Source organism: Apteryx rowi, unplaced genomic scaffold (assembly GCF_003343035.1).
Source record: "Apteryx rowi isolate R43461 unplaced genomic scaffold, aptRow1 scaffold_2, whole genome shotgun sequence".
Taxonomy (NCBI): Eukaryota; Metazoa; Chordata; class Aves; order Apterygiformes; family Apterygidae; genus Apteryx; species Apteryx rowi.
The window spans coordinates 757407-781667 of NW_020448307.1; the positions used below are offsets into that span (position 1 = coordinate 757407).

The window sequence follows — 24261 nt, forward strand, 5'->3', positions numbered from 1 at the left end:
TTGTTGTTCTTATCTGTTGTACATGGATAGCTTTTAAAATATTTCTCTTCCCAGGGGTATTTCTGGGGAAATATTGGTGACTGTCAGTTTAATGCTGCCTTACTATGCAAGTGGGCTTAGGAGCATTATTTTGGTGCTTGGGAGGGTGTATCAGTGACTTTGCAAGAAGTATGTTGAAATACAATACATATTCCGTTGTAAGTAGAAGAAAGAAGCTTTTCTAAAAGCAGCAGAACCTGTACTTCTGACATAGGGAACCTGATATAATATTGGCTCTTGGCAATGAACCATTATCCTTCTCAACTTGAACTTGATCAGTGTCATAGCTGATAGATTGTAGAGTCGTGACTCTTCCAATTTACAATATTGAGTTAAGTTTCACATGAGGAATATTGGTTTATCCTTGGAGTATTAAATTTGGGGCATTTTATAGGTTTTCTCCACATCAGTGTCAAAATCTGCTATTTGGTCTGTTGATACACTGAATGGGAGTTGCGCAAATATCTGAATACTGAGTGTAAAACCTAAATATTTCAGGAAACCAGTGCTTTCACATCTGCTTGAGGGGAGGCTTAAATGTGAGCTTAAAATGCATTTTGGTAGAAAATTTAGATATTAATTTATATTTATGAAGATTGCTGTACTTCAGTAGTAGGGACAAAGGATAAAGCTTCCTAAAGAGAAAGGTGTTGAGTCTACTCTTTGAAATACCAAGTCTTTCCAAGGTGCAGATTTATATTCAAAGTCACTTTCTTTTTCTGGGGATAGCATGTAAAATCTAAATGGCATGGGAAGGACCAGGATACTTAGGGAAGTGACAGGTAAGAGTAAAGAAAACGCAGAATAATACTATGAATTGCCTCAATGGCAGAAGATGCAATTTTCTTTTTTTGCTCAGGCTTTTAAAATTTTACCTTAGCAATAACTTAAAGGGATGGGAAAATGACTATATGTGGAATCAGTGACTATGGTTGTACTAGATAACTTTCAGAGGTCCCTTTCAACCCAAACTGTTCTGTGATTATCCTGCTTGCTCATGTTTTGGGAAAGTATGAAAGGTATACGGTAGCAAAGGGCAAATCCTGTTTGGATGACACCTATACTTTATAATGGATGTTCGTCAATGTTTTAGGTCAGTGGAGGTCAGCTGCCAGATAATAAAGTAATTGCCAGTGAGCTGAATACCTTGCCAGAACTGAAGAAGTATATGAAGAAGGTTATGCCTTTTGTTGCCATGATTAAGGTAGGTGTCAGAGGAACAGTCCTTGCAAGAAAAAGCTTTCATAAATGAATGAAATGTCAGACCAAGGCAGTGATGTCTGTAATTTGGTGTGTGGTCTTGTTAGTTCCTTTATTTCATCCTGGATCTGCTACTAACATCTGACTTCAGTCTCTATCCCTCCACTTTGCTATTGGTCTTGTATTTTCATGTTTTTGTTTATAAATTTCCTTGAGATCTCTGGAAGAAAGGTATTATAAATATGTCTCTATGAATTGGCCAAGTGAAATAATGGTCTAGTTGAGACTTGGTAGCTTGTGTAWTATATAGGTTATTTAACCTGTGCTTCAAGTACAGGTAGATCCCTCTACATTTGAAGTGCCTCAGCTGTGTCTTTTCTGGCTTTTCTTTCTGAAATGAGAAGATGTTGCTCTGGAGACATCAAAACTCTTAACTTAAGAACACAACTAGATATAATGGAGCACACTGTATTTAAGAAAAAGGGAAAGTCCTGAGCCCTGAATGGTACTGTGAATTTGGTATGTTACTTATTCTTAAATTTTTATCACTAATATTCTGATACTTCATTATTTTTTTCCCTGAGTCATGCAAGCCTTTCAAAATTTTGGCATGCACTACTTTTCTATAAAACTTTTTGCACTTGCTGTTGCAGATAAAATTTGAGTAGAGGAGCTTAAAAGGTTCACAAGCCAAAGAATAAACAAAATCTTAAAAACACAATGAAAAAAACCTTGTGGACTTTTACTCATGATTTGTACAAGGTGGGAGGGATTGGTAATGAAAAAATCTTAGTGGGTGTAAATATGTTATGTTTTATCTTAAACTGTAGAAAGTGGCTTTTTTTTTTTAAGTGTATGCAATTAACATTGTCTACTTGGTAGCTTTGTATTTTATCCATACAAGTGCTCTTTTGCCCTTCATATAGGGCCATTTGATTATTCCTTTTCATGGAACCTTAAGAGTCTTCAGAGTAATAGAGAGCACAAAACAGCTTTAAAGGTGGTTGCTCTTCTCCTAGATCAACATCTGCTTTATTAAAATAAGTGAAGTTTGTAAAAACAGATAATATATTAGATCATCTTATATAGTTGCAAAAAATCAAGCTTACAGTCATACAAGAGTGTTAAGTCTGAAATTTACCTCTATTTGATGCCCTCAATCTGGCAATAGCTAATGACGGTGCTCTGAGCCTCTGTTGCATTAAGAGAATGGAATAAGGCTTACACAAGAGTTGCTCCATTTGTTTCTAGAGGCGAATAGTAGGTGGTTACATGTAGAGACCTAGAAACATCTGAGCTTGGATTCCCTAGACCAGTATGTTATTGTTTGAAACAGATTATGCAGCAATTTCAGTGTTCAAAAAGTATTTCTGCTTCTGCATTCTGTTTTTCAAAGAAAGACTTACGTGATGAAGAAGAGACTCTGTGATTTACAAAGGGAAGCAATTCATTTGTAATCTAGGGAATCTTGCATGTTAAAAACTGACAAGGAAACAAGGAAACCACGACCATGCTGAGCATAATGAAACAGAGCTTCAGAGGATACAACTAGCTCAGCATATGAAAGCAAGAAAGGGACAGGAGATTAAATTCTGAAGAGGAAGTTCTGTTTTAGTTAATAAAAAAAAAAAAGTGGCTTTTTATATTGCTTTCAGTACTTTCTGTTGTGAATGGTGCAGTTGAGTTTCTGGATTAAGTTACCTTTATTTTAACTTACAAAATAAATGTTATTTCCGTGCAGAGAACTTGTTTTGCAGCTGTTGTGAACAGGTCCAGTTCTTGTATGCTCATCCTTTATTTTAAACTAGGTCATAAAACTGAATTTCAAGTGGGGAAATAGCACTGAATTGTTGGCTTATTTTGAGAATTCTTAATCTGCACATTAGAGATCATAAATAACTGTGAATGTCAGACACTTTTTCAATACTATATTAAAAATGTTCTTACATTTAAAAAGAACACTTAGCTGTCTGCATGTTCTAATTGCTCTTACTCCTCCCATCAGTGTCACTAACTCCTTGTAGAAGAAACCACGTCACAGAAAATGACTCCTATGCTAGCCTGTTGTGCCAGCAGAGAGCTCTCATACTTAAAAGCCTATTCTTTGCATGACTAATGCGAAGAGTGTGTCATTTGCAAGCATCATTTTACTTGCAGCCTTTGGAGAGGTTTAATCCAGCTTTTTTTGTCCTCTGACAGGAGAATCTGGAGAAGAATGGTTCACGTGTTCTTGATCTGGAACTGGAATTTGATGAACAGGTGGTGCTCATGGAGAATATAGTCTATCTGACAAATTCCCTGGAGGTTAGCATATATTTGATGGATTCATTACTTGGTTTTCATTGGGATAGCTGAAAGACCACCATTTCCTAAGGATCTAAGTCTGTTTCCATTAATTTCTGGATGTCAGTTGCTCAATTAATATTATTTTTTATCAACTCTTTGTATTTTGAGCTTGTTTAAATTTGTCAAATCTAGGCATTTCTAAGTAAATCTGTTAAATATAGATATGAGATGGACAGCGGAAGGTGAATAGGGTGTTGATGTGGCTCCACAAAACAGAGGAGGCTGTTATCGAAAGACTGGTTGTATCTATGACAGTGAACTCCTGTGACTCTTGAAGAGCCATTTTTCTGTGAGCCAACCAGCATCTTGACTCTTTCACTAGAAGAAAAGAGAAGGAGGTGTTTCAAAGTAGTATTAGCAAGAATGATCAGAATTTTTAGCCTTGTATCCTCTGAATCTTAAAATGGCACATATGTTCACTGTAGGAGATTACTTTGTCTCCTTAAAGGAGTGGATTCAGGGCAGGCTTTTAAAACTACAGTACATAGTAAAACGGATGCCAATCTAGAAACAGTTATAGCAGCTTCATATGATAACCAGAGTTTAGCTCAAAAGGCAGTACTTTAATGAGGGGGACAGCTCAGACCAGTTTATAAGAAATACCCTGTTTTAGGAATTAGAAATTTTGGAAATCGAAACTGCACGTGTATGCTTCATGGTACAGGGTATAAAATGGGTTTGTTTGATTTGTTTCCATATCTGAGCAAATTCAAGAGCAAGCAACAACTTTTATTTACAAGTATCCACAAATTTGCAAAACCCACTAAATTAGGGAAGGGAGCGGTCGGCTTTTGAATGGTCAAACTTCCATGAAGGAGAATCTAGAGAAACTTAGGAATTGCACTAGCAAATCTCATAGGTTTTGAAAAGAATTTCAGAGTTCTGAATCGGGGCAGAATTACCCCATACTTCCATATAAGCTGGGAACTGACTGGCTGACTATATAAGTTTAATGCGAATATGCTCTTGCTGCAAATGAGCCAAGCTTCATATTGCCCTACATTAGGAGGAGTTGCCTATGTAGGAGGTGGTCAGCAATCAGGGGAAGTTATCCCTCTGCTCAGCTCTAATGAACCCACATCTGAAATACACGTCAGTGTTGTGCTGCCCTCTTACCCACCTACTCCACACCCTTCCCCAAGTTTAAAAAGGATGTTGAGAAATTGCAGCTTGTTGATCAGAAGGCTACCAAGACTGTTAGGGGCCTAGAGTGCATGGCCTACACTGAGAGGTTGAGGGACATAGGCTTGTTTAGACTGGCTCAGGGGCGGATCTAATAGTCTGGAAGGGAAGTTACAAAGATGATAAAGCCAACACACTTCTTGATAGTGTGCGGATAGTGAAACAAGGGGCAATAACCAGAAGCTGCAGCTTGTGAGGCTCAAATTGGGCATTAGGAGAAATTTTTTTTTTTGCTAGGACAGTAGTGGAACAGATTAACCAAAGAAAGGCTGTGGGATCTCTGTCCTTGGAGGTCTTCAGAATTCAACTTGACAAAACGACAGCTGACTTGATCCAGTGTTGGCAGTAGTCCCACTTCAAGCAGGAAGTACATGACCTTCAGAGCTCTCTTCCAAATAATATTTTTGTGATTTTAGGTTTGCTATTGTTGTCTTATGTCAATGCATGTTACTTTCCACTTGACTATGAAAACAGTTGTTTTGGAGGCCAGATAACTTCTGTTATGATTCAACTTCTGTTTATTCTTCTTTTCCCTCTCTTCCTACAGCTGGATCATATTGAAGTGAAGTTTGCTTCTGAAGCAGAAGATAAAATAAAAGAAGACTGCTGTCCTGGAAAACCATTTTCTATATTCAGAATTGAGGTAAACACAAATATTCAGATATTGGAAATATGTGAAAACTTCTTAAATTCATTTTTAATAATTAGACATGCCATTTGAAAACTTTCATCTGGCATGAGCATTGTATAGGAGGGCCAAATAGCCCAGCATTGGGAACAAACTTAATGGCTCAAGTTAAGCTCAAATTATGAAGGAGTGAGGCACCAGTATTTTGCTTTCCAGAAAACTGTGCAGGGAGTTTGGTTCTGGTGCAGTTCCTAGGAGATGTTATTCTATATCATAAACATGCATCTTTCTTACTGACAACTTGATCCATGCCTTTGCTAAACAGTCAAGTAATAAAGGTGTGTAGAGATAAAACTACTTCTCAGCTGAAGATGTGATCCCTTGGGTGACACAGCACTGAGCATTCTTTACACTGCTACTGCCTGCTTGATCGGTTTTGTAAATAGAAATTTTTTCTTCTTTTTGACTCAATACCCGTTCAAAACCAATAACATCTTCTGAAGCAGTTATGATTCTTTTCTCAATATAGAGCTATAAATGTGACTATGATAGTTTTAAGGCTCTTTTAAGGTTGAATCTTTAAATTGTGGTGACTGGAAGACCATTAAGAAATGAGTGATTTGAACATAAACAGGCATATGATTAAAAAACAAAATAGATGTAAGAATATGAAGTAGTACTCCTTAGAAAAGGATAGATTCTCATCTAGTTAAAACATGGGCCAAAAATTGGAAATCAAAATTCTAGACTCTGTTGCTGGTCTTAAGTGAGTATGATTGAATCTTATTTCACCACTGTTTTATTGAAGTTGTGACATTGCTTATTCTGCCTCTTTTAAGGAATTATAAACTTCTGTATTACTACTTTGCTGAAGCCTGAAGCAAATTTTAATTTTTTAAATGTTTATCTGTTAATTTATAGTGGGCCAATAAATTGCGTTCAGTTACATAAAAATAAAGCCTTCTAAAGTATTGCTACAGCTGTGTCATGGAGTCTTGAAAGAGTGAGTTGTGTAAGATTAAGTGATATTCTATAACAGTATGTGTTAATATACATGTATATCATGTGTTAATATTTCTAACTCTAGTACTTTTCAGCAATACAACTTTTATTTCTCTAAATATGTCCTGAACAGTTTTGTGTGTATACTGTAGCTAATATATTCTAAGATTTGTGGGAGTACTTGCATTCTATCACCAGTAGTCAATGTTTCTACATGAAAGGTTATCCATCCAGAATACGTGCTGTTAGAGAATGCTTATTTGCGTCTTAGTTGCATGTTTTCTGAGACTTGGACCACAGACACAGATTCTCCTTTAATGTTTTTGTTAACTTTCTTACAGCCCAGCGTATCTGTGTTTCTGGTGAACCCTCAACCATCAAATGGCCACTTCTCTACAAAAATAGAAATCAGGCAAGGAGATAGTAGGGACACAGTGATCAGGCGCTTAATGAAGATGGACAGAGGAATCAAAGGTAAAACTCCAGTGGAGAATACAGCCATCTTGCAATGATTAGATTAACGTTTCCAGGAGTGAAGTAGAAACAGAAAGCTGCTGAAGTTTGCCTTGCTGTTGTAAATGCTTAGAAAGGAACAAAATTTTTGTGTTTGGGTGAATAAAAATATAGATAACATTCAAATAAGCAGGCTTTCCTATGGGTTTTCCCTCATCATTAGTCTTTTATTCTGCCACTGGTACACTGAAACCTAGTTTCTGTTACAGATTAATACAGGTGGTATTTCCCCTTGTGCTTTGAATTCCCAAGAGGAGTGTGGTCCCATAACTGGTTATATATAACTTCTGCCTCTTTTGTTTTGGCGCCCTGGGGCCGAAAGCAATTACCAGATTGTTTTTTTCCATTTAGCCTAAGGTGGATTCACTTCTAGAAAAGGAATGAAGCTGACATTTTAAAACTTTCTCTAGTTTAATCTTCCTTGCATGTTTTGCCTCTAATAATACCCGATCCTTGGATGTAACTTTTGTGGCAGAAATTCTTTTCATAGTGACTTAGAATCATCTGAGTTTTTAAAGATGTTACTCATCAATGCCAGCTGCTACATGGTTCCTCACATAACAATTTTCCACTGTAAACCTGGACAGAAATAACCTCTTCATTTAAAATTGGGATTGCTCAATAGCCTTTCAATTACCATTGATGTGTGCCAAATTGGAACTAGTAACTTCTGTGCAAAATGGCCAATACTCCTTTTCAATCCCATGAGCTATCACTTCCCTCTGTGCTCTTATTTTTTTAATGCACTAATGCTTTATTTTCAGCTCTTAAATTTTGAGCTCTACAGTGATAAGAGAAGGAGGCAATAAGTACTAGAAGAATTTCTGTGAAAGCACTCAAAATTCCTGGCAATAGTGAACTCCGTTGTGAAAGCATTAAGACAAACGCATTTTGTCACCTGTGAACCAGATTTTGCTTTTAAGCTGTTGTGAAACTATCTCTTCCATCCCTTGATAGCTGGTTTCCAGTAGTGGAGATGCAAGCAAGAGCAGTTAGGGAGCCAGAATTTGCTGTTGTGTCTGACAGCAAGTCATCACTGTACACTTACCAGAAGGTGAAGCCTTAGTGGTAACTGTATGGCTCAGATAAAGGTCTCCAGACAGAACTTGGAGGTGTTGCTTTTGCAACTGGCACATCTGCTTAGGGCACATATAGTGCTCTGAAATGTCTGGTGTACTGTGGTTTGGGAACTTGAATTCCATCACAGTAACCTTCACAGGGTTTGGTGGAGGGGTGGTGGTGTTTTGGTGGTGGTTTTGTGGGGGGGGGGGGATGTGTGTGTTGTGGTATGTGGTTGGTTGTGTGTGTGGTGTGTGTGTGCATGTGAGAATCCTGGGATTCTCTTACAGGATTCAGCCAGTAATTACTTCTTGTTGTCTCCTCATGCTTTGCTTTCCAAATAGTTTTCTATCCAGTAATCTTATGCAGGTTTTTTTCTGCCATGTAAGTACTTAAGACGTGGCATGCACTGATAGGATGGAAGGGGAGAGATGCTGCTGTCTACCACCATCTTTGTCACTGCATCACTGTGGCACTGGAAAATTTTAGCCTCAGTTTCTTGTGTTTTGCTTTGTTGCTGTTGGAATAAAAGCTGCCTCTTAGTGCTGCTGTGGTTGATTTAATTAAATGCTTATGTGGTATCTTGATGATCTGAAGAACTTCTTTGCAAATGGTAGTATTTAAGGGGGAGCTTTTTCAATTTTTGTGCTGAAATGAGTTTTGGGGTGGGTTTTGTGTTGTTTTCTTTTTAGTCTACTCATTGCTAATTTTAGTATTCCTTATTTCTCCACCTGCTTGGAAGGTAGTTTACCATGAAATTGTGTTTTCCTATAGTTCCATGTCAAAGATACTATTGAAATAAACTTTAAGTTTCCAGCCAGTATAATGAAAGAAAATAGCCTTCTTAAAGGAACTGCAGCTATGCTTTTGTTGGAGAATCCAGGAATTAAAAATCAGTCTGAACCACTGCAGATTGGCAGCTGGGTATAAAAAGAAAACTGGGCTTGACCCTAAAGCTTGTGACAGCTGAGTTTCTCTTCTTTCTGCGTTTTTTTAACAGCTTGTATTTATTTTAATGTTTATCTCCTGGAATAAAGACAACTACATATTGATGATGTCACACACTGAAATAGTACCTCAAAGCCTCAGAGGGAGGAATATATGATAATGTGCATAGCAAAACACGAGCGGGGAAAATGCATTGTAGATATCTATCCAAATTTACTAGCATTCCTCTAACTGGATATTTTGAAATGGTTGGAAACAAGTGAGAGATTAAACAGCAATTCTTTCCAACTCTATTTCCAGAAGGTGTCACTGTTCTGTTGTACACAAGTAATAAAAGGTTGTGCTTAGAGGAAGGTTTGGCTGAAAGATTCCAGGCTTCCTAGTAACTTTTTTATATGTTTAGCAATCTTTTATTCGTGTGAATTTTAAAAGGAAAGAGTACTTAAAACAGCTCTCACCTTCTTCCTTCTCTGTTTCTGAAATTTGTTTCTCAGAAAATGAGACAAACTGTTCAGTTACTCAGAGCTGTCACAAAAATAGATAAGGCAAATTCATTGCTTGGGATATGGCATTAGGACTTAGTATTCGTATTTGTTTTATCCCAATTTCTGCTAGTAACTTGCTGTGTAACTACTGAATGACATCTTTTTAGTGGGTGTAAATCTTAATGTGGATGTTGTTTCTTGGAGAATGTATTTCCTTGGAAGTGTTTCAGAAGTACTAAGTATTTTTTTTTCTTAAGCATTGCTTTGATTAATTCAGTTGATTTTGTACTCTGTATGTAGAACCTGTAACCTAATTAGCAAGTTTTTTTGTTTTTTTGGTTTTTTTTACTGTAGATCTCTCTAAAGTGAAACTGATGAGGTTTGATGATCCTGTACTTGGACCCCGTCGTGTTCCAGTCCTTGGCAAAGAAGAAGCAGAGAAAACTCCTATTCTAGAGCAAGCAGTTTTCCATATCGACCTGGCTGAGAAGCGTGTTCGCGTTACTGAGAATGGTCTGACAAAGGATATTGGCGACACAATTGTTTATCTAGTTCATTAAATTGGCACATACTGGCTTGGTCACTGACATTGAGAAAGTTCGTAGAGTGACTTTGAAAGCATCTGTAATGAACCAAGATGAGTATTTCTTCTTTTTTAAAAACAAACAAACAAAAAACCCCAAACAACCTAATTTCGCATGTAAGTTCACCCCTTGCTCTTTTAGACATGGATAAAATAAAATTATTTTCCTCCTGCCATTTGGCTCTTTTTGGAAAAAACAATTTTCCCAGCTGTTAACATGACAAATTCTCCTCTTCAACTGTGGCCTGTGTTTTCAGAAGCAGTCTAGCCTACTATGTGCAGAATTCCTCTCCCTTCCAAATATGCTAGGATCTGTCTATAGAAGATGGTTGTAGATCTCCAATAGATGGAGAGGGAAAAAATTGATTGAACACTTCTATACTTGTCTTTTCAGTGATTGAAATGACTTTGAACACAACTAGGGCATTTTATGTCAACTAACAGTTCAGAAATAATTCCATGCTGAAGAACTCTTAAGCAAAAGTTAAATATGAAAGTTTCAATGCTTTTCAGCTCTTATAATAGAAATGGATATTTCCTGTAGCCTGTAGCAAAATGTTGTTAAAACCAGACTTCCCTTCTTATTTTATCCATAAAAGTGTTTGCAAATGTATTTTAAGTGGAAAGGTTAAGTGTTCTTTTCATAGATTTTAAACTGTAATTGTTTCTGGTAATTTTAGATCTCTCACAGGTTGCTTCTTCCTCCCCCTGTTTTTTTTAGTCATGAGTCAGCACTGACTTAAGAACTTCTTTCTGTGGAAATTCATAAAGGTGACGGRTGGCAAACAGCAAACTTTGTTCTGCACAATTGCACTTTGCCAGTTTCACAACTCCTGCTGCTGCAGATAGTGTAACATTTGAACTTCCTCTAATAATATATTATGTTGGTGGGAAGAAAGGGAGTAGCGTAAGACTGCTGTACTGGCAGGCCAAATACTGTTGGGTGTGCCACTTTCTGCCCCTCCCTTTAATATCCCCTTTGAAAAGGCAGTTTTTGTTTGGGAGAATATACAAGTACAGGTGCAATTCTTTTCTGCTGATCCTCTACAGTCCTACTAAGCAAATACTCATGCTGTTCTCTAAAAAGGTTTACTTGTCAAGAGAAAAAAGTGAGTCTGTAGTCTAGGGCAGCACATAATAGGCCTGGCCTCTAGGGATTAGCAGATGGAAAGTTCATGTTTATATACTGCTTCTGCTGCAGAATCTCAGGAGAAGAACTGTTAACCATAACCTTGACAGACTTTTTAAGTTTTTGGAATATCAACAGGTAAGTGCTATGTTTGTGATTGGCAGAGGTGTCTGCTTGCTGGTTCAGATGAGCTTGTCCCCAGGTGCATTTAACTTCCTGATGGGCAGCCAGTGTTCTTAGTGCGGCTTTTCTGAGCAAAGACCACTGGTTGCAGCATGGCCTTGTTTCCCTTGAGCTACTGGTACCAGGCCCAGCTGATAAGAAGATTACAGTTCCCTTCACCAGCTGCAGCTTGGACTTGGGAAGAAATTGTGGTGCTGTGACACAGGAGCATGAGATGGACCAGGCAAGTATTTCAAGCAGAGCAAATGTGAACTAATAGCTCTGCCACAGCTTTACAGAGCTTTAGGTAGGAAAGCAAGCTCCAGACCAGGAAGTCACTAGAGTATGAATTGTCAGAACTTGGAAACCTATAGGAGTAGTCACTCTCTATTTGCCTTTTACTACTTTTACTAAATATCTGCTTGTGGTCACTGTTGGAGACAGGTTGCTAGGCTTTACGTATCTTACCTGTCTGATTGTTCTTACAGTACTCACACGTACTGCTGAACGGAATTCAGATGCATAGAGGGAGCCAAAACTGTCTGATCCTAGGAGAAAATAGATATTGTTCACTGGTTATTGCCGTCTAAGAGGCACTAATGATTTCGGGCACAATTAATGACGTATACAAGTCCTCATCAATTTACAAGTCAAAAGGGGGGATAGGTCTACCAGGCAAAGACATCTGTCTTCCCCCTCCCCCATTTTGTGAAACTGTTTAATGATGTCCAAGGTTCTTTGTTAAAGGTCTGCTTTTGTATTGTGTGAGTGAATTCCCATCCTAACTGGAAAAATAAAGCCAAACAGGTAAATCCCACAGTACCTCTCATACATGGCTATTTTCATTAGATGTTCAGACTGTCTTCTGAGTGTGGTGGTGAAGTGTCCGTCTTAGTGCTGCTCTGGCACAGACTTCCAGAACTCCCCTTACAAAAAGGTGGGGACTTTCAAAGTGAACAGAAGATCTATCTCCATTTTTCTGTTTAGTATGTGGTTCTTTCACACTTAATTATCATCTCTGAAAATTATATGCTCTGTAAATTACTTGCTTTCCAGTATGGAGTGAAGGCTTGCAAATGAAAGACAGTCGTCCCCTCATTCTTCTAGTACTTTGATCCATTTCTCTCTAGACAGCCAGGCCGCCTCCTAGCATCTCTGTGACAACAACATGGTAGTAAGAAAATGGGGTATCTTAACTCTGCAGTTGCAGTGCCTGCTGAATGCCTGTCATTGCAGGAATAGGAACCTGGTCTGAACTCTATATGCACTGGAGGAAGAATAGCAGACACCAGGGCAGAAAGCTTAAATATCTTTACAGGCTGTGAGACCTCCGTACCAAGCTCTTTATTGTGGGTAAGTATATAAAGTCTTCGACAGTATATGGCAATATCTTCAGTCAGCAAGGGGATAGACACTTACAGGGTTCTGATAAAGATTCCAAGTGGCAAGGAGTTGATGTGCTCACAAAAACAGGAGAAGGCTTAGCGAAGTGGAAGCATGTAATGTGTAAATAGCTCAAAGCTTCAGGTATGAGAAAAGGCTCTGTTGATGACTTCATAACTTAAGGTTGTAAAACCTTACCCCATTTTCTTAAACTGCTGTTTCTGATAGTGTCCAATACCGTTACAAGTTGTGTGGGGTTTTTGTTTTTTGGTTTTTCTTTTAAACTAAATTATGAAATTTTGGTTTGCCTCATCTGTCTGTTTTCTCAGTGCTCTTGGTGAATAAGGTGAAGTAGATGTGTTGATGGAGAGGTTAGCAGAGATGGAGAGGAAAGAGGGAGCAAAAGCTTCTAAAGTATGCTGGCAATAATAAGAATGGAGGAACATGAGCTCAGAAGCTTCTGGACAGGAATTTGTATGGTGCCACATTGGTGAGGCACTTGAACATTGCAGACATCATCACTTCTTTCACTTCTGCTCCTCAGTCTGCAGCAGGAAGGCGGTTTGTGCTATTCCCTGACGCAGCCTATCAACGCTTCTGGCAGCATATAAAGCTAGTGAGGTTAACAGTGCAGTACGTGCAAATAGGTTTGGTTATTTAGTAGCAGTCTATTGATTTTTGGTGAGAAAAGAAGTAACCTGCTTTCCCTTGTGTTCTCTCTGCATAAAGTCATGTAGCATGGTTCTGCATTATTTGCATCACCTAGAATCATGTCTCACTTAACACTCCCACTACCCTACTCCTTTTCCTCTGTTTTCTGCAGATAGTCCTCACGCCCATGCTCCTAATTTTCTGGCCAAATTCAGGGTGCTTATTCCTGATTAGCAAGATGCACTTTGTCCTGTCTGTTGCTCATGTCATGATACATTGCTGTCACTTTACATGAGGTTATGCCCTCTTAATTTCATAGCTATGTATTGAATATCATTTTGGACAAATACTGTCCAAATAATGAATAAACTGAATAAACGAACTCTCTATAGCTAAAGAAAGGAAATACTTTTATGATTTCTCTCTGGCATTACAGATATCTTCACAGTGCCCTTATTTACCTATTTATCTCTTTGGCTCTGGAAAAATCTCCTGCTGTAGGAGAAAGGTGTCAGAGCAAGTCAAAATATGAATTTCCATCTCAAGCACTCTCTCCCAAACTGCTGATCTATAGTCTCTCCAGCAAATCTGATTTATGGTGCATTATCAGGTTCTTGAATATTGCTGCTTGTTTGACTTTTAAGCAAATTCAGCTCCATGGCTGAAAACAGACATCTCAGAGGGGACGTGTAAAAGGGGTTGATGTTTCCAGATATGTCAAGGTAGATGCCAGATTCTCTCTGTAATCTCTAAAATAGAAGGCTAACATTTTGGATAAATGATGGCAGAACTAGTATGTTGCAGAATTAAACCCCTTATATTGCCATTGGTAGCCAAGTGGAAGTTCTAGATCGATGCTCTTCCCAAACGTGTGCATTCTGATCACCACTTCTCCACAAAAATCAGCAGAGTACCAGCTTCCTTAATTGCCATGTATGAAAGCATCTTTATTAGTTCCAATAAGCAGGATATTGATAAAAACCTAATGTACCGATGAGTAAGGAACCAGATAATCTGAGCAGATAAAATTTAGTTCAAAGTCTTAGAGCAATGAATGTTGCTTCTTTACTGTTCCATGATCTGTGGTGGTGTGTGTGTGTGGTGTGTTTTTTTTGTTTTTTGTTTGTTTTTTTTTTTTTTTTCTACCGAGATCACCTGACATCCCCTACACGACGCTCTTCCAATCTAGTCGTGTAGAGATAAGTTGCTGCTAGCTACCTGTTGGATCATTAGCAGTTGTCTAAAGAGCAAAGAGAATCTCATGTTGATGTTTTACAGAGCTGGTTTATAAGTGCGGGGTATGTGTGTGTCTTTGCAGTTTCTTTTTTCTCCTGTAATGGAAAAGTTAGAGATGGTATTTCTTACTCTCTTTACTTTGTTCTAGTGGTTCAGACAAATTGATTTTTTTTAAATGAGCAAGATGGAACTAATAAACTGATTTTTTTTTTTTTTTTTTCCCCTACAGTTTTTTGTTGACTTCCAGGAGATGTCACTGCTATGCTGGTTCATGTGCATTTTCTGTCCAATAAAAGCTAGTGACAGGATAAAGAGGTTTTTTTAGTCTTAGATTCCCCACATTACTAACAAAATTCTGGCCTTACTTAATAGTCTCCCTGTTATGATTTTGGTTAGAGAAGTCCGGAAAGGAAACTGGGTTTTTTATTTTTTCACTTTGTTTTTTTTTGTTTTCAATTGAGCAAGTTTTTGAAGTATATAATTTTGCAGCTATAGAGTAAAGAATTAGGCCTCTTGCTTTCATTTCCTGGCTCTTCCAGTATTCTGCTATAGTGCCATAGGATACTTCCTTTAATTTGTATGTGCTTCAGTTTTCCTCTATCCAGAAATACATACTTTTCTTTTCAAAAATGTTATGAGATATGAATAACATTTATTAAAGAAAAGTTAAAAGGTTCAGTGAAGCAGCAAGTGACCTCACCTGCATCACTTAATGGCAAGACAAACTGCTTGAAATCTGAAATTGCACTGCAATTTCAACAATCTAAAAATAAACTCAAAATGGAAAGTAGACTTTTCTTTCTTTGCAGATTTCTCCAAAGTGAAGTGAGTACATCTTTGATAGTGCTTGTCTGCCTGTCTCATGACATGCAAGAGAACCTGCAATTTCAGGTCAAGTTGTCTTCTGCATGTATCCTGCCAAAAATGAGTTCACATCAAGAACAATGTGGAAGACCTTCAATAAAAGACATAAAACTTGTCCTTTGGTGTGAGCAATGTGCCTGTTATACCAGTACTTGACCAATTTTTGTCTCATTTAAAACAAATCAAAACAAAAAAAAACCCACCTAGTATGTTGGATTTCCCATGGTATTAGCAAAGTGCTGGGCCTTCTTATTTGACTAACTGGTAGGATTTGAACTTGGTATATTTTAGCAAGGAAAGCTTTTAAAGAAGAATGTGTTCTTGGCTGCCTTACAGAAGTGTTAAAACTGCACTTAATTTCTTGTCTACTTGATTTATCTTTGTCCTTCGAAGCTGATTCAATAGAATACTTTAATTTTAGAGCCTTTTGCCAGCAGTGAACTGGAGTAGGCTATAGCTCCTTTCTACTCAAAAGAATTAACTGATTTCTCGTGTTACTGTTGCTATATTGCTGCAGGACTATTTCAAATGCCGTGGTTCCCCAGCTGCTGGAAACTACTATGACATCGAGACTCGGAATGCTGCGATGTCGACACTATTCAGTTCATTTGAATTTTTCTGAATAGAGAGAGGCATTTCTCTTTTCCACTCCTGGTTGAAAGCCACTGCTCTGTTTATAGGATGAGTATCTCTTTGCCTGAGATCCAGTCGCCGTTTATTCTTTCCTTGATAACACCTGAAGATGGGACTTCTTTTCCTTCTGGTGTAAAGTAAGGAGTAAAGTTAGGTGCCTGTTCCTTGGCTGACACTATAAATCTGGTATAAAATATATCTAAATAAAAATCATATAGCTGATACAGCAGACGTACAGTTCTTTGTATTTTCAAAGGATCACTACTAATACTGATCAGCTTTTGGACTATTTGTGTGGTAGTGCTAAACATTCTTCCTGTTGTACAGCTGGGCTGTTGGCATTGATCTGGTTAACGTAAAAGGAGGACTGAAGGCATCCTTAGCCTCCCCTTTCCACCCATCTTCCTTGTGTGTTGCCTCTTCTGTGCTTCGTGTCTCAAGGTATCAGCCCTGATGTGGCCTATTAAATTAGTTGTCCACTGTACTACTGTGGTTGGGAAGTCAAGTTTCACACTCTCTAAAAGAGAGAGAGTTGTACCAGCATGCCAGCAAAATAATCCCACTCTGGAGAAAAATCATTATCAGTAGCACAGCCCTTGAAAATCCCTTCCAGTGAAATCCTGACTCATTTGTTATATTATCATAAGTGTAGGAGATCTGTGCTGTGAATGGATTTCTAGCTTTTAACATTCAATTATTATTAATTAACATTTATTTTTCTTCCCAATGTGTAGCAAGAAGCCTGGAGAGCCTGTGACAACCCAGCCAGCCAGCAAGGTTGGCATGTCTGCTATCACAACAATTATGTGGACTGGCGGAGATTGGAGCACTGGCCTCTTTGATGTCTGCAGCGACAAGATGATTTGTAAGCGTTTGGCTTTCTTTTGTTATTCCTTGAAAGCATCTGTTGTTCCTGAAGCAAAGAAATATTGAGATAATAACAAATTCAAACCCAAACTGAATGTAGATTAGTTAAGACTCTAGGAACTGAAGATCAGATGCTCTGTTGTGACTTGAGTAATGTGATGAATAAGCCAAAGATGCGCTCCCAGTACAGATGAGTCTGTATTCGCTTCATAATGCTTACAGAAGTACTTTTCTTGACTCTTTAAAGATTGGGATGGATTTTATGAATCTGGATTGCATGTGGAGAAACTAACGTCTAAATGGATTATATGGTTTATTGACAGGAACTTGGTGAGTCATTGGTAGGGTCAGGAACAGTGCTTGTGCCTAACTCTGTAGTGTTGCCTGGAAGCTCCATTTCTTTGGGGAAAATAGCGCTTCCCCTGCTTGTGGACTCTGGTTATTTGTGTCGTGACATCCAGGGAGGAAGTGTCTAGATTTTCTCCTGTTGCTATGGGGATAAACAGATAGGTGTTAGAGCTATGACCCTTTTTTCTTCTTCTAAATCTGGTTAAATTAAAGGAAGATTTTAAAAATCCTTGTTTCTAACTTACTGTTTTTTGTGGGATTGATTTCTCTGCTGAGTCCCAAAAATATGGCAGGCTAGCTAAGGTAACTGGTGGAAGATGTTTAAATTTTTTACTCCTTCATTTATTTAGCTGTAAGCAACGTTAATTATGAGATGCAACAGACACGTTCCTTTCACAGCCCCTCCGCAGCAGCAGGAATTCTTGTTGCTTCATCTGCCCATAGTTTCCTAGGAATCAGCTGTTGCATTGGGTGATCTAAGGAGGGTTGGGTAGCATTCACCAAGTCTTCCATACGAGCCATTGGGGGTCACTGACCCTCAGCACCTTCACTCACTTGTAGTCATTAGCAGTGATTTTCCGTGTCGGGGGGGTTCTACATTGTCCTCCTTGTGCAGGCTCATGCCTAAGAGCTCTTCCTGCTCTCTCTGACCAAGGGGAGCTGGTCCCTCACTGAAAACAGCATGCAAAACAGACTCTTAGCCTTTTGAGTGTAAACACTGGCTAAAAATTAAAAGTGAACCTGCCTCTTGTATCTGTGGTATAAAGGGGAATCCATTATTGTTCTTCTGATCTTTAAAAAGTAACTTGGAATAATTTCTGATTCATTAAACTGAAGATATGTGACTAATAGCAGGATTTTTTTTTTTGATGTTTTATCTCTTTAGTAGCAAATTGGGCTTTTTGTGTCCTTTTTCCCCCCGGCTTTATTTTGGGTAGAGGGGCTCACATTACTTTCTTCCAGGTTTCTTTTATCTGTCTGTTATTGTATGTTAGGAGGAAGAAATCATCATCCTTAATTTGCATGAAGGATGAGAGTTGGATTCAAAGGCACAAAGCACTTCAATACTGCTTTCTGAAAATAGTTTTCTGCTTTTTATTCTGACACCACTTTAAAAGCTGGGCTACTTATTTGATGGAGAAAGATTTATAATGTTTGGCTAAATATGTGGCAGTAGGTGTTTGCAATTGCCTACCTGACTGATGATCCAGAAACAACAAGGGGGCAGGTAAACAGCTTAGACTGGAGTTGTGGGCTACTAGTCTTGTGCCCCCCCCCCTTTTTTTTTTTGTATGAAAAGAATCCAGCTGAGCATTGGATGCACACATGAAGTCAAACCGTGCCACTCTGGGTGGTTGCAGCTTCAATTTTGCACCTTTAACAACTCCAGGGTTCTGTAGAAGAGAAGGCAAAGGCAGATTTCTGCCCAATTTTCTAGTTAATGGATTTTTTTGATTCCAGTTTTCGGCTGGATCTATTGGACCATAAAAATGTATTGCAAGGACTAGTTACTTAAAACTGAGAGCACATCTCTGACCTCCGAACCTTTGCTCTGTACAACATGAAAAGTGTTGTCTTCAGTGTGTTTTAATTTCTCTTGCCTCACCACAAATTAGGTGGGAGGGTTGAGGCCCTATTTTCCAGCCTTTAGTATTTTCAAAAACATCACTGAAATACTGCAGGAATTTCATAAAAAAGGACTTATAGATGAAGTTAACAGAACAGGAAGCATTATATTATTATAATAATAATATTCTGTTTCAAGTATTGTCAGTATTATCATAAAACAGACTTAAATGATGTGATTTCATAGTAAAGGTCCTGGAGCTTCAGTTCTGCTAAAGCTGTCTTTACTCCTGAACTGCAAACAAAGGTGAYTTAAATGAATTGCAAGGGACTGATAGGAAAACATTATTGAATGTACCTTAGGCAAAAATAGCGACAGAGAAAACTAACTTATCCAAATAAGAGTCAGCATGGTCTTATTAGATACTCTGAGGACGATGCATTTTACCCTTTTCTCCTCTGTTTCTCCTAGAACAATACTTTATAGATTTTGAAGTCTGTCTTCACTACTGTTGGGGACACAGCTAGAAAAATTTTCCATTCATCCAGTTAACGGCACCATTTCAGCTGGCAGTGGGGATAATACCTGGAACCCATTGTGTGGTGGGATTAAATCCAGTGTTGGATATAGTATTTGCCATAAATATGAGAAACTTGTTGGAATTCAAGCAAGGTTTTTTTTTTGGGGGGGGGAAATATATATATATATGTGTGTGTATATATATATATATATATATAAAAAGATGGGGATATATATGTATATATAAAAAGTCTGTGTATACATGGCTGTCACTATTAAAAAAAAAAAATTATTCAAACTACTTTTGAAAGAGTAACTGATTTATACCACATTTGTCTTAAATACTGTAAATTCAGGATTAAAAGTCCTATTCCCAGGTACAAGACTGCTATCAAGAACTGTGTTTATTCATTTATTTGAAGGCAGCAAAGTTCAAAAGCCTTAGTAATCAGAACTGACCTATTGTGCCAGTGGTAGTCACCATCATAAATCTTTCGGAAACTTCTTCCTATCTGAAGAACAAGGGGAGAGGGAAGAGGAAACAGAACCCAGGATACTGGTAGGATGAAAAAAGCTGGTGAAAAATGACCCTTTTCTCTACTGTAAATCTATTGGGGTTCTGATAATTCCACTGGAATTTTTCTTGTCTAGTACCCCTATGAATTTTGGACCATAAATTACGCAGATGATGATCCAGCTATGTTTGCTCTGCTGTTAGAGGTGAGATGGCAGTACTCGATCGCTCCTGTGACTGTGCTTGTCGGCAGGTGTCTGCGGCACCTTGTGCAGCCCGTGTCTGGAATGCAGCCTGGCCAGGCGCTACGGGGAGTGCTTGTGTTTCCCATTGCTACCAGGGTCCACCTTAGCGTTAAGAGTTGGTGCCAGAGAGAGATACAAAATACGAGTAAGTCTTTGCACGTGGAGAACTCTTTCTTTGTAAATTGATTTCATTCAGCTTATGTAATGGTAGAGGGTACTGCTGTTTCCCAAAGACCCCACTGTATATACAGATATACAGCTGTATATCTGCAGACAGAGCCAGATGCATTAATGTTCTAGAGAGTGGCACTGAATAATGATGATGTTGAAATGACGCAAATGTGAAAAGTTCACTTGGGACTCARTCCTGGAAAAGATGGATTCCACCCACTACCCCCTACACACTGTTCACACAGGCTTTTGCAGGATCCTACAGCCAAATTCCTTTTTGATCTGAAAATCTGTTCTGTTACCTTGATACATTTTTAAAGCAGAACTAATGCATTAAGTCTCAAGAATTGCCCTTTTTCTTGCACTGAGGCAAAAGTAGCATTTGTTTTATAATAGAATGCCAACTCCAAGCAGCTACTCATGTTTTTAAAGTACTTCGTAAGAACAGGATTGTATGTCTGTCTGTGTAGTTGCTGTAAAATTACATAGCCCAGAGCTGATGCTGTAAAATATACATTACTGTGTAATCAGGATGTCAGGGAGCAAAGAACACTTTCAAATCATGCTGGAAAACTCAGTTAAGGGCTAATGCAGTACTGAGTATCCTAAAAGCTTTCTCTCTCCAGTGAAATTTGTGGGTGTCCAGCACCCTGCAAGATCTAAGTCCTCTATTTTAAAAGTGCAGTAGGCAAATGCTCTTAGGTCATGGGCTGAAATTAGGTATCACTTGTACCTGAGTCAGTGCAGGGTAATTCATTGAATTAGATCTGAATCTGGCCCATGAATTCATTGTTCTTGTGGATTGATCGTGATAAGGCATGCGTGATGAAGTGGAAAAGCTGATTCATGGTCATTCCACTTGTATAAAACTGTATTAATTCTTATTCCAGGGGACCATTTGTGAAGACTGGATAGCAGTTTATTGCTGCTGGCCTTTTGCTGTTTGTCAAGTGGCCCGAGAGCTGAAGAGGAGGGCTATGACCCAGATCTGTGAAGTAAATGCTACTCCTTTAGCTGAAGATGTCCTAGTTAAAAAAATTCCCAGCAAGGGAGCCTGAGTCATGATTCTTTCTATCCATCCATTCCTTCTCCCTCGCCACCCACAATGCAAAATGCCTTGCTTTTAAAAATAAAATACATGAGTACTTTATAGCAGTCTTTCTACTGCTTCTTGTCACATTCTGTATGTTACACCCTGATATAATGCCCAGTGACCTGCTCTTTCTGCAGTGTAGTATTAAAATTGCTTATTGATGCAGCAATGGCTTGAAAGTATGAACCTAAAATGCGTTTTTTGCCTAGACCTATGATCTGAAAATGTAGTGCAGAGCACTTTAACTGATGGGAACAGCAGTGACCAAGTCATTCTGCAGCTCAAGAGATTTTATAGCAATAAGATAAAGTAAAGGGCTGGTAACACAGTGCGGTGATGAGAGGTGAGACTGGAAGCAGGACAGGAGTTCCCTTCCCTTCCCTGCAGTGTGATCGTCTGTGCCTCTCTGCGACTCACTTGTGCCCCGTTTAAAATAGGAATAATCTGACTTGCTCTCTTTTTATCCAGAGATTTCAAAGCACTTAACACTACCCCCTCTAAAACTTGGTGCTAAGTGTTATTGTTATGTTTGATTGTGGGTTACTATTGGAGATGAAGAATGTCAACAATTGAAAACAGCTCTAGATCAGACTGGCTGGAATTCTGAACTCAAGTCACTGTCCCAGATCAGCAGGAATTTGGCTAGTGAAACGGAGCTGAGCTCCTTGTTCCCTGTCTTCACTACCAAATAACTTTCCTTTTTCACATGGTTTCTTCTAGGCTGGAAACTGGCAAAACGGAAGTGTGAAATATGAAAGTGAAAATAAAAATTCCTGTTTCATGCAAAAACAGTTTTAATGTCAGCACAATAGTTTTTACAGGATGGAATAATACACATATCTGGCACTGAAAACTTTATCAAGATCTATGTTTTCCACCTGTTGCCCCCCACCATGCTAGTAAGCTGATTTTTTTAGTGCACTTGTTCTGCAACTCAATTCTGTCATTTACACTTTCAGTGTATAAGGTGCAGTAACCCACTCAGCTCCAATTAACTTAATTGATTTACAGACTACAAACCTAAACATTAGTGCTATAAACTTAGAGAAGTAAACTTCTGAAAACTTAGTGTTAAACCTTTTCTTTTCAATTATGGAAATACAAAATAAATATCTCTGATTAATACAAAACAATTTTTTTTTGTTTATTGACTTTTTTCTTCTCGCTAATAGTATGTTAAATTGAAAATAAACCTTTTTTAAAAAATGAGCTTCACATCATGGAAAAAATATTGAGCATAACTGAACTTGTACAAGTATCTTTGAACAATAAACCAAATGTATATATTCTGTTTATTCTCCTACCCATCACCAAATAAGGGAATATTATATATTCTACTGTTTCTAAACATATACACAAAAATAGTCATTTCTGTTTTCTCTTTTTATAATAACATTTGTAACATTTCTTAGTAATGTTTCCTGGGCATAATGCAGAAAGAGGTGACAAAATTTACTGGTCTATTATGCAGGTGATCAAAGTAAATTACCTGTTTAGTGATTCCTACTGTCATTAAACTGTATTTAAGTTGGAACTTTGGTATGAAAAAATCTTTTATCTGCTTTTATGAAATGTATAGTCTTCACCAGTGTGACCATTTTTAGGTTTCTTTTGTGCCAGTCCAAATAGTGGTTTCTGAACTCTTTACAACTTTCTGTTTGAGACAGGTACAATTGCAGACAGTGATCAATTTACGCAAGCTTCCACTGAAGCTTTTTGGTAAGTCCTCATCTCTTCATTTTGGCTTCTAATTGCTGATTTTTCTGAGTGTTTTGAAATGTTACTTTTAAAACAGTTGAGATATTGAGAAATTAACTTAAAGGAAAAAAATTGAAAAACTTATCTACAGCTATCATTACTTTTAAAATATGTAGTTACATTAATTGCAATAACTCTATTGGGCAGTGGATAAACATTCTAAAAATCTTTATAAATATACATATGAGCTCACTCATTTCTGGGTTGTTCTGGTATTTCCAACTTAAATACTTGGGGGTCARATTTTTGCTCCCAATGTGGCAAAATAGGGAATTTCTCATTCCCAGAACTTGGTACAGAAGAAGGGAAGGGGAGATGTAAAGACATCCTTTTTCTTCCAGAATTCTGGAGAAAAGTCCTGTGGCATCTGCGGTTTGCAGTGACTTCCATATGGCAAACCTTGCTTGTTCCACATTGAAAGGGCTGGAGGGGAAGAAAGGGATGAGTGATGGCTCTTCAAAAGACTTAATTCTCTCAGATTTTTATCTCTTAAGCTAATTCGAGTTTTGTGAATTTAAATGAGATGCTTGGTGTTTTAACTACTTTTGTTTTACTTTGGTGGCTTGTGAAAAATTAAACAGGATCAAGCCAGGAAATAAAACACTTGGAAATAAGTGCTCATTAAAACACCTGGTGACTAGGAATATATCATGGATTAGAAGTCTAAATGCACTACAGCCTAATTGTTTTTCCTAATGTTAGTTTTAAAAATGGCCTTTCTGATTCAGGGCAAAATACTTGAAGCAGGAGAGAAAACATGCATCTCATATCATCTGGTCATGATGCATAATAGACTGATCTGTCCAAGGCTGGCTAATATCTGCTAATGATGAAATAAACTAAGCAAAGAAAAATGATGTGTAAGCTTCCACCTGCTTTTCAAGATACCAACAAAGGCTATTTCTGATTTGTTCTGAACCGAAAACCACTGGACTTCCACTTAAATTTTCATAGTAAAGGTCCTCTTAAATCCTGTTGCTTTCAGAACAAAACCCTGCCTATCATAGGACATGATCACTGGTCCATCTAATTCTCAGGCCACGTGGTTTCTCTTGGGTGCTGTCTTCCTAAATGCTAGCTTCTGCGTTCAGCTGCAAGCTACCAAAGGGAGAATAGGGTTGTTGGGAGAGTAAGAG

At 38.1% G+C, this 24261-nt stretch overlaps 2 protein-coding genes across 8 annotated transcripts in view; both read left to right on the forward strand.

Annotated features, from left to right (window-relative positions):
• Positions 1–10159, forward strand: part of LARS (leucyl-tRNA synthetase) — a 34754-nt gene extending 24595 nt beyond the window's left edge. For both annotated transcript variants that reach the window (XM_026063146.1, XM_026063147.1), the window contains exons 28-32: positions 1133–1243; positions 3439–3543; positions 5315–5410; positions 6739–6871; positions 9757–10159. In XM_026063146.1, coding sequence (XP_025918931.1) covers positions 1133–1243; positions 3439–3543; positions 5315–5410; positions 6739–6871; positions 9757–9962 — 651 coding nt within the window. In that variant the 3' untranslated portion in view covers positions 9963–10159. The remainder of the gene's footprint in view (positions 1–1132; positions 1244–3438; positions 3544–5314; positions 5411–6738; positions 6872–9756) is intronic.
• Positions 10160–10692: 533 nt separating this feature from the next.
• Positions 10693–24261, forward strand: part of PLAC8L1 (PLAC8 like 1) — a 28408-nt gene continuing 14839 nt past the window's right edge. The window contains exons 1-9 of one of the 6 annotated variants that reach the window (XR_003253044.1): positions 10693–12629; positions 12989–13149; positions 15356–16180; positions 16371–16484; positions 16778–16908; positions 20112–20248; positions 21165–21269; positions 22088–22266; positions 23031–23086. Coding sequence is in view for 4 of the 6 variants with exons in the window: in XM_026063151.1 (XP_025918936.1) it covers positions 16092–16180; positions 16371–16484; positions 16778–16908; positions 20112–20248; positions 21165–21269; positions 23035–23086; positions 23467–23543 (705 nt within the window). In the remaining 2 variants the exon portion in view is untranslated. The other 5 variants (XR_003253045.1, XM_026063152.1, XM_026063153.1 and 2 more) reach the window with 5 other exon arrangements.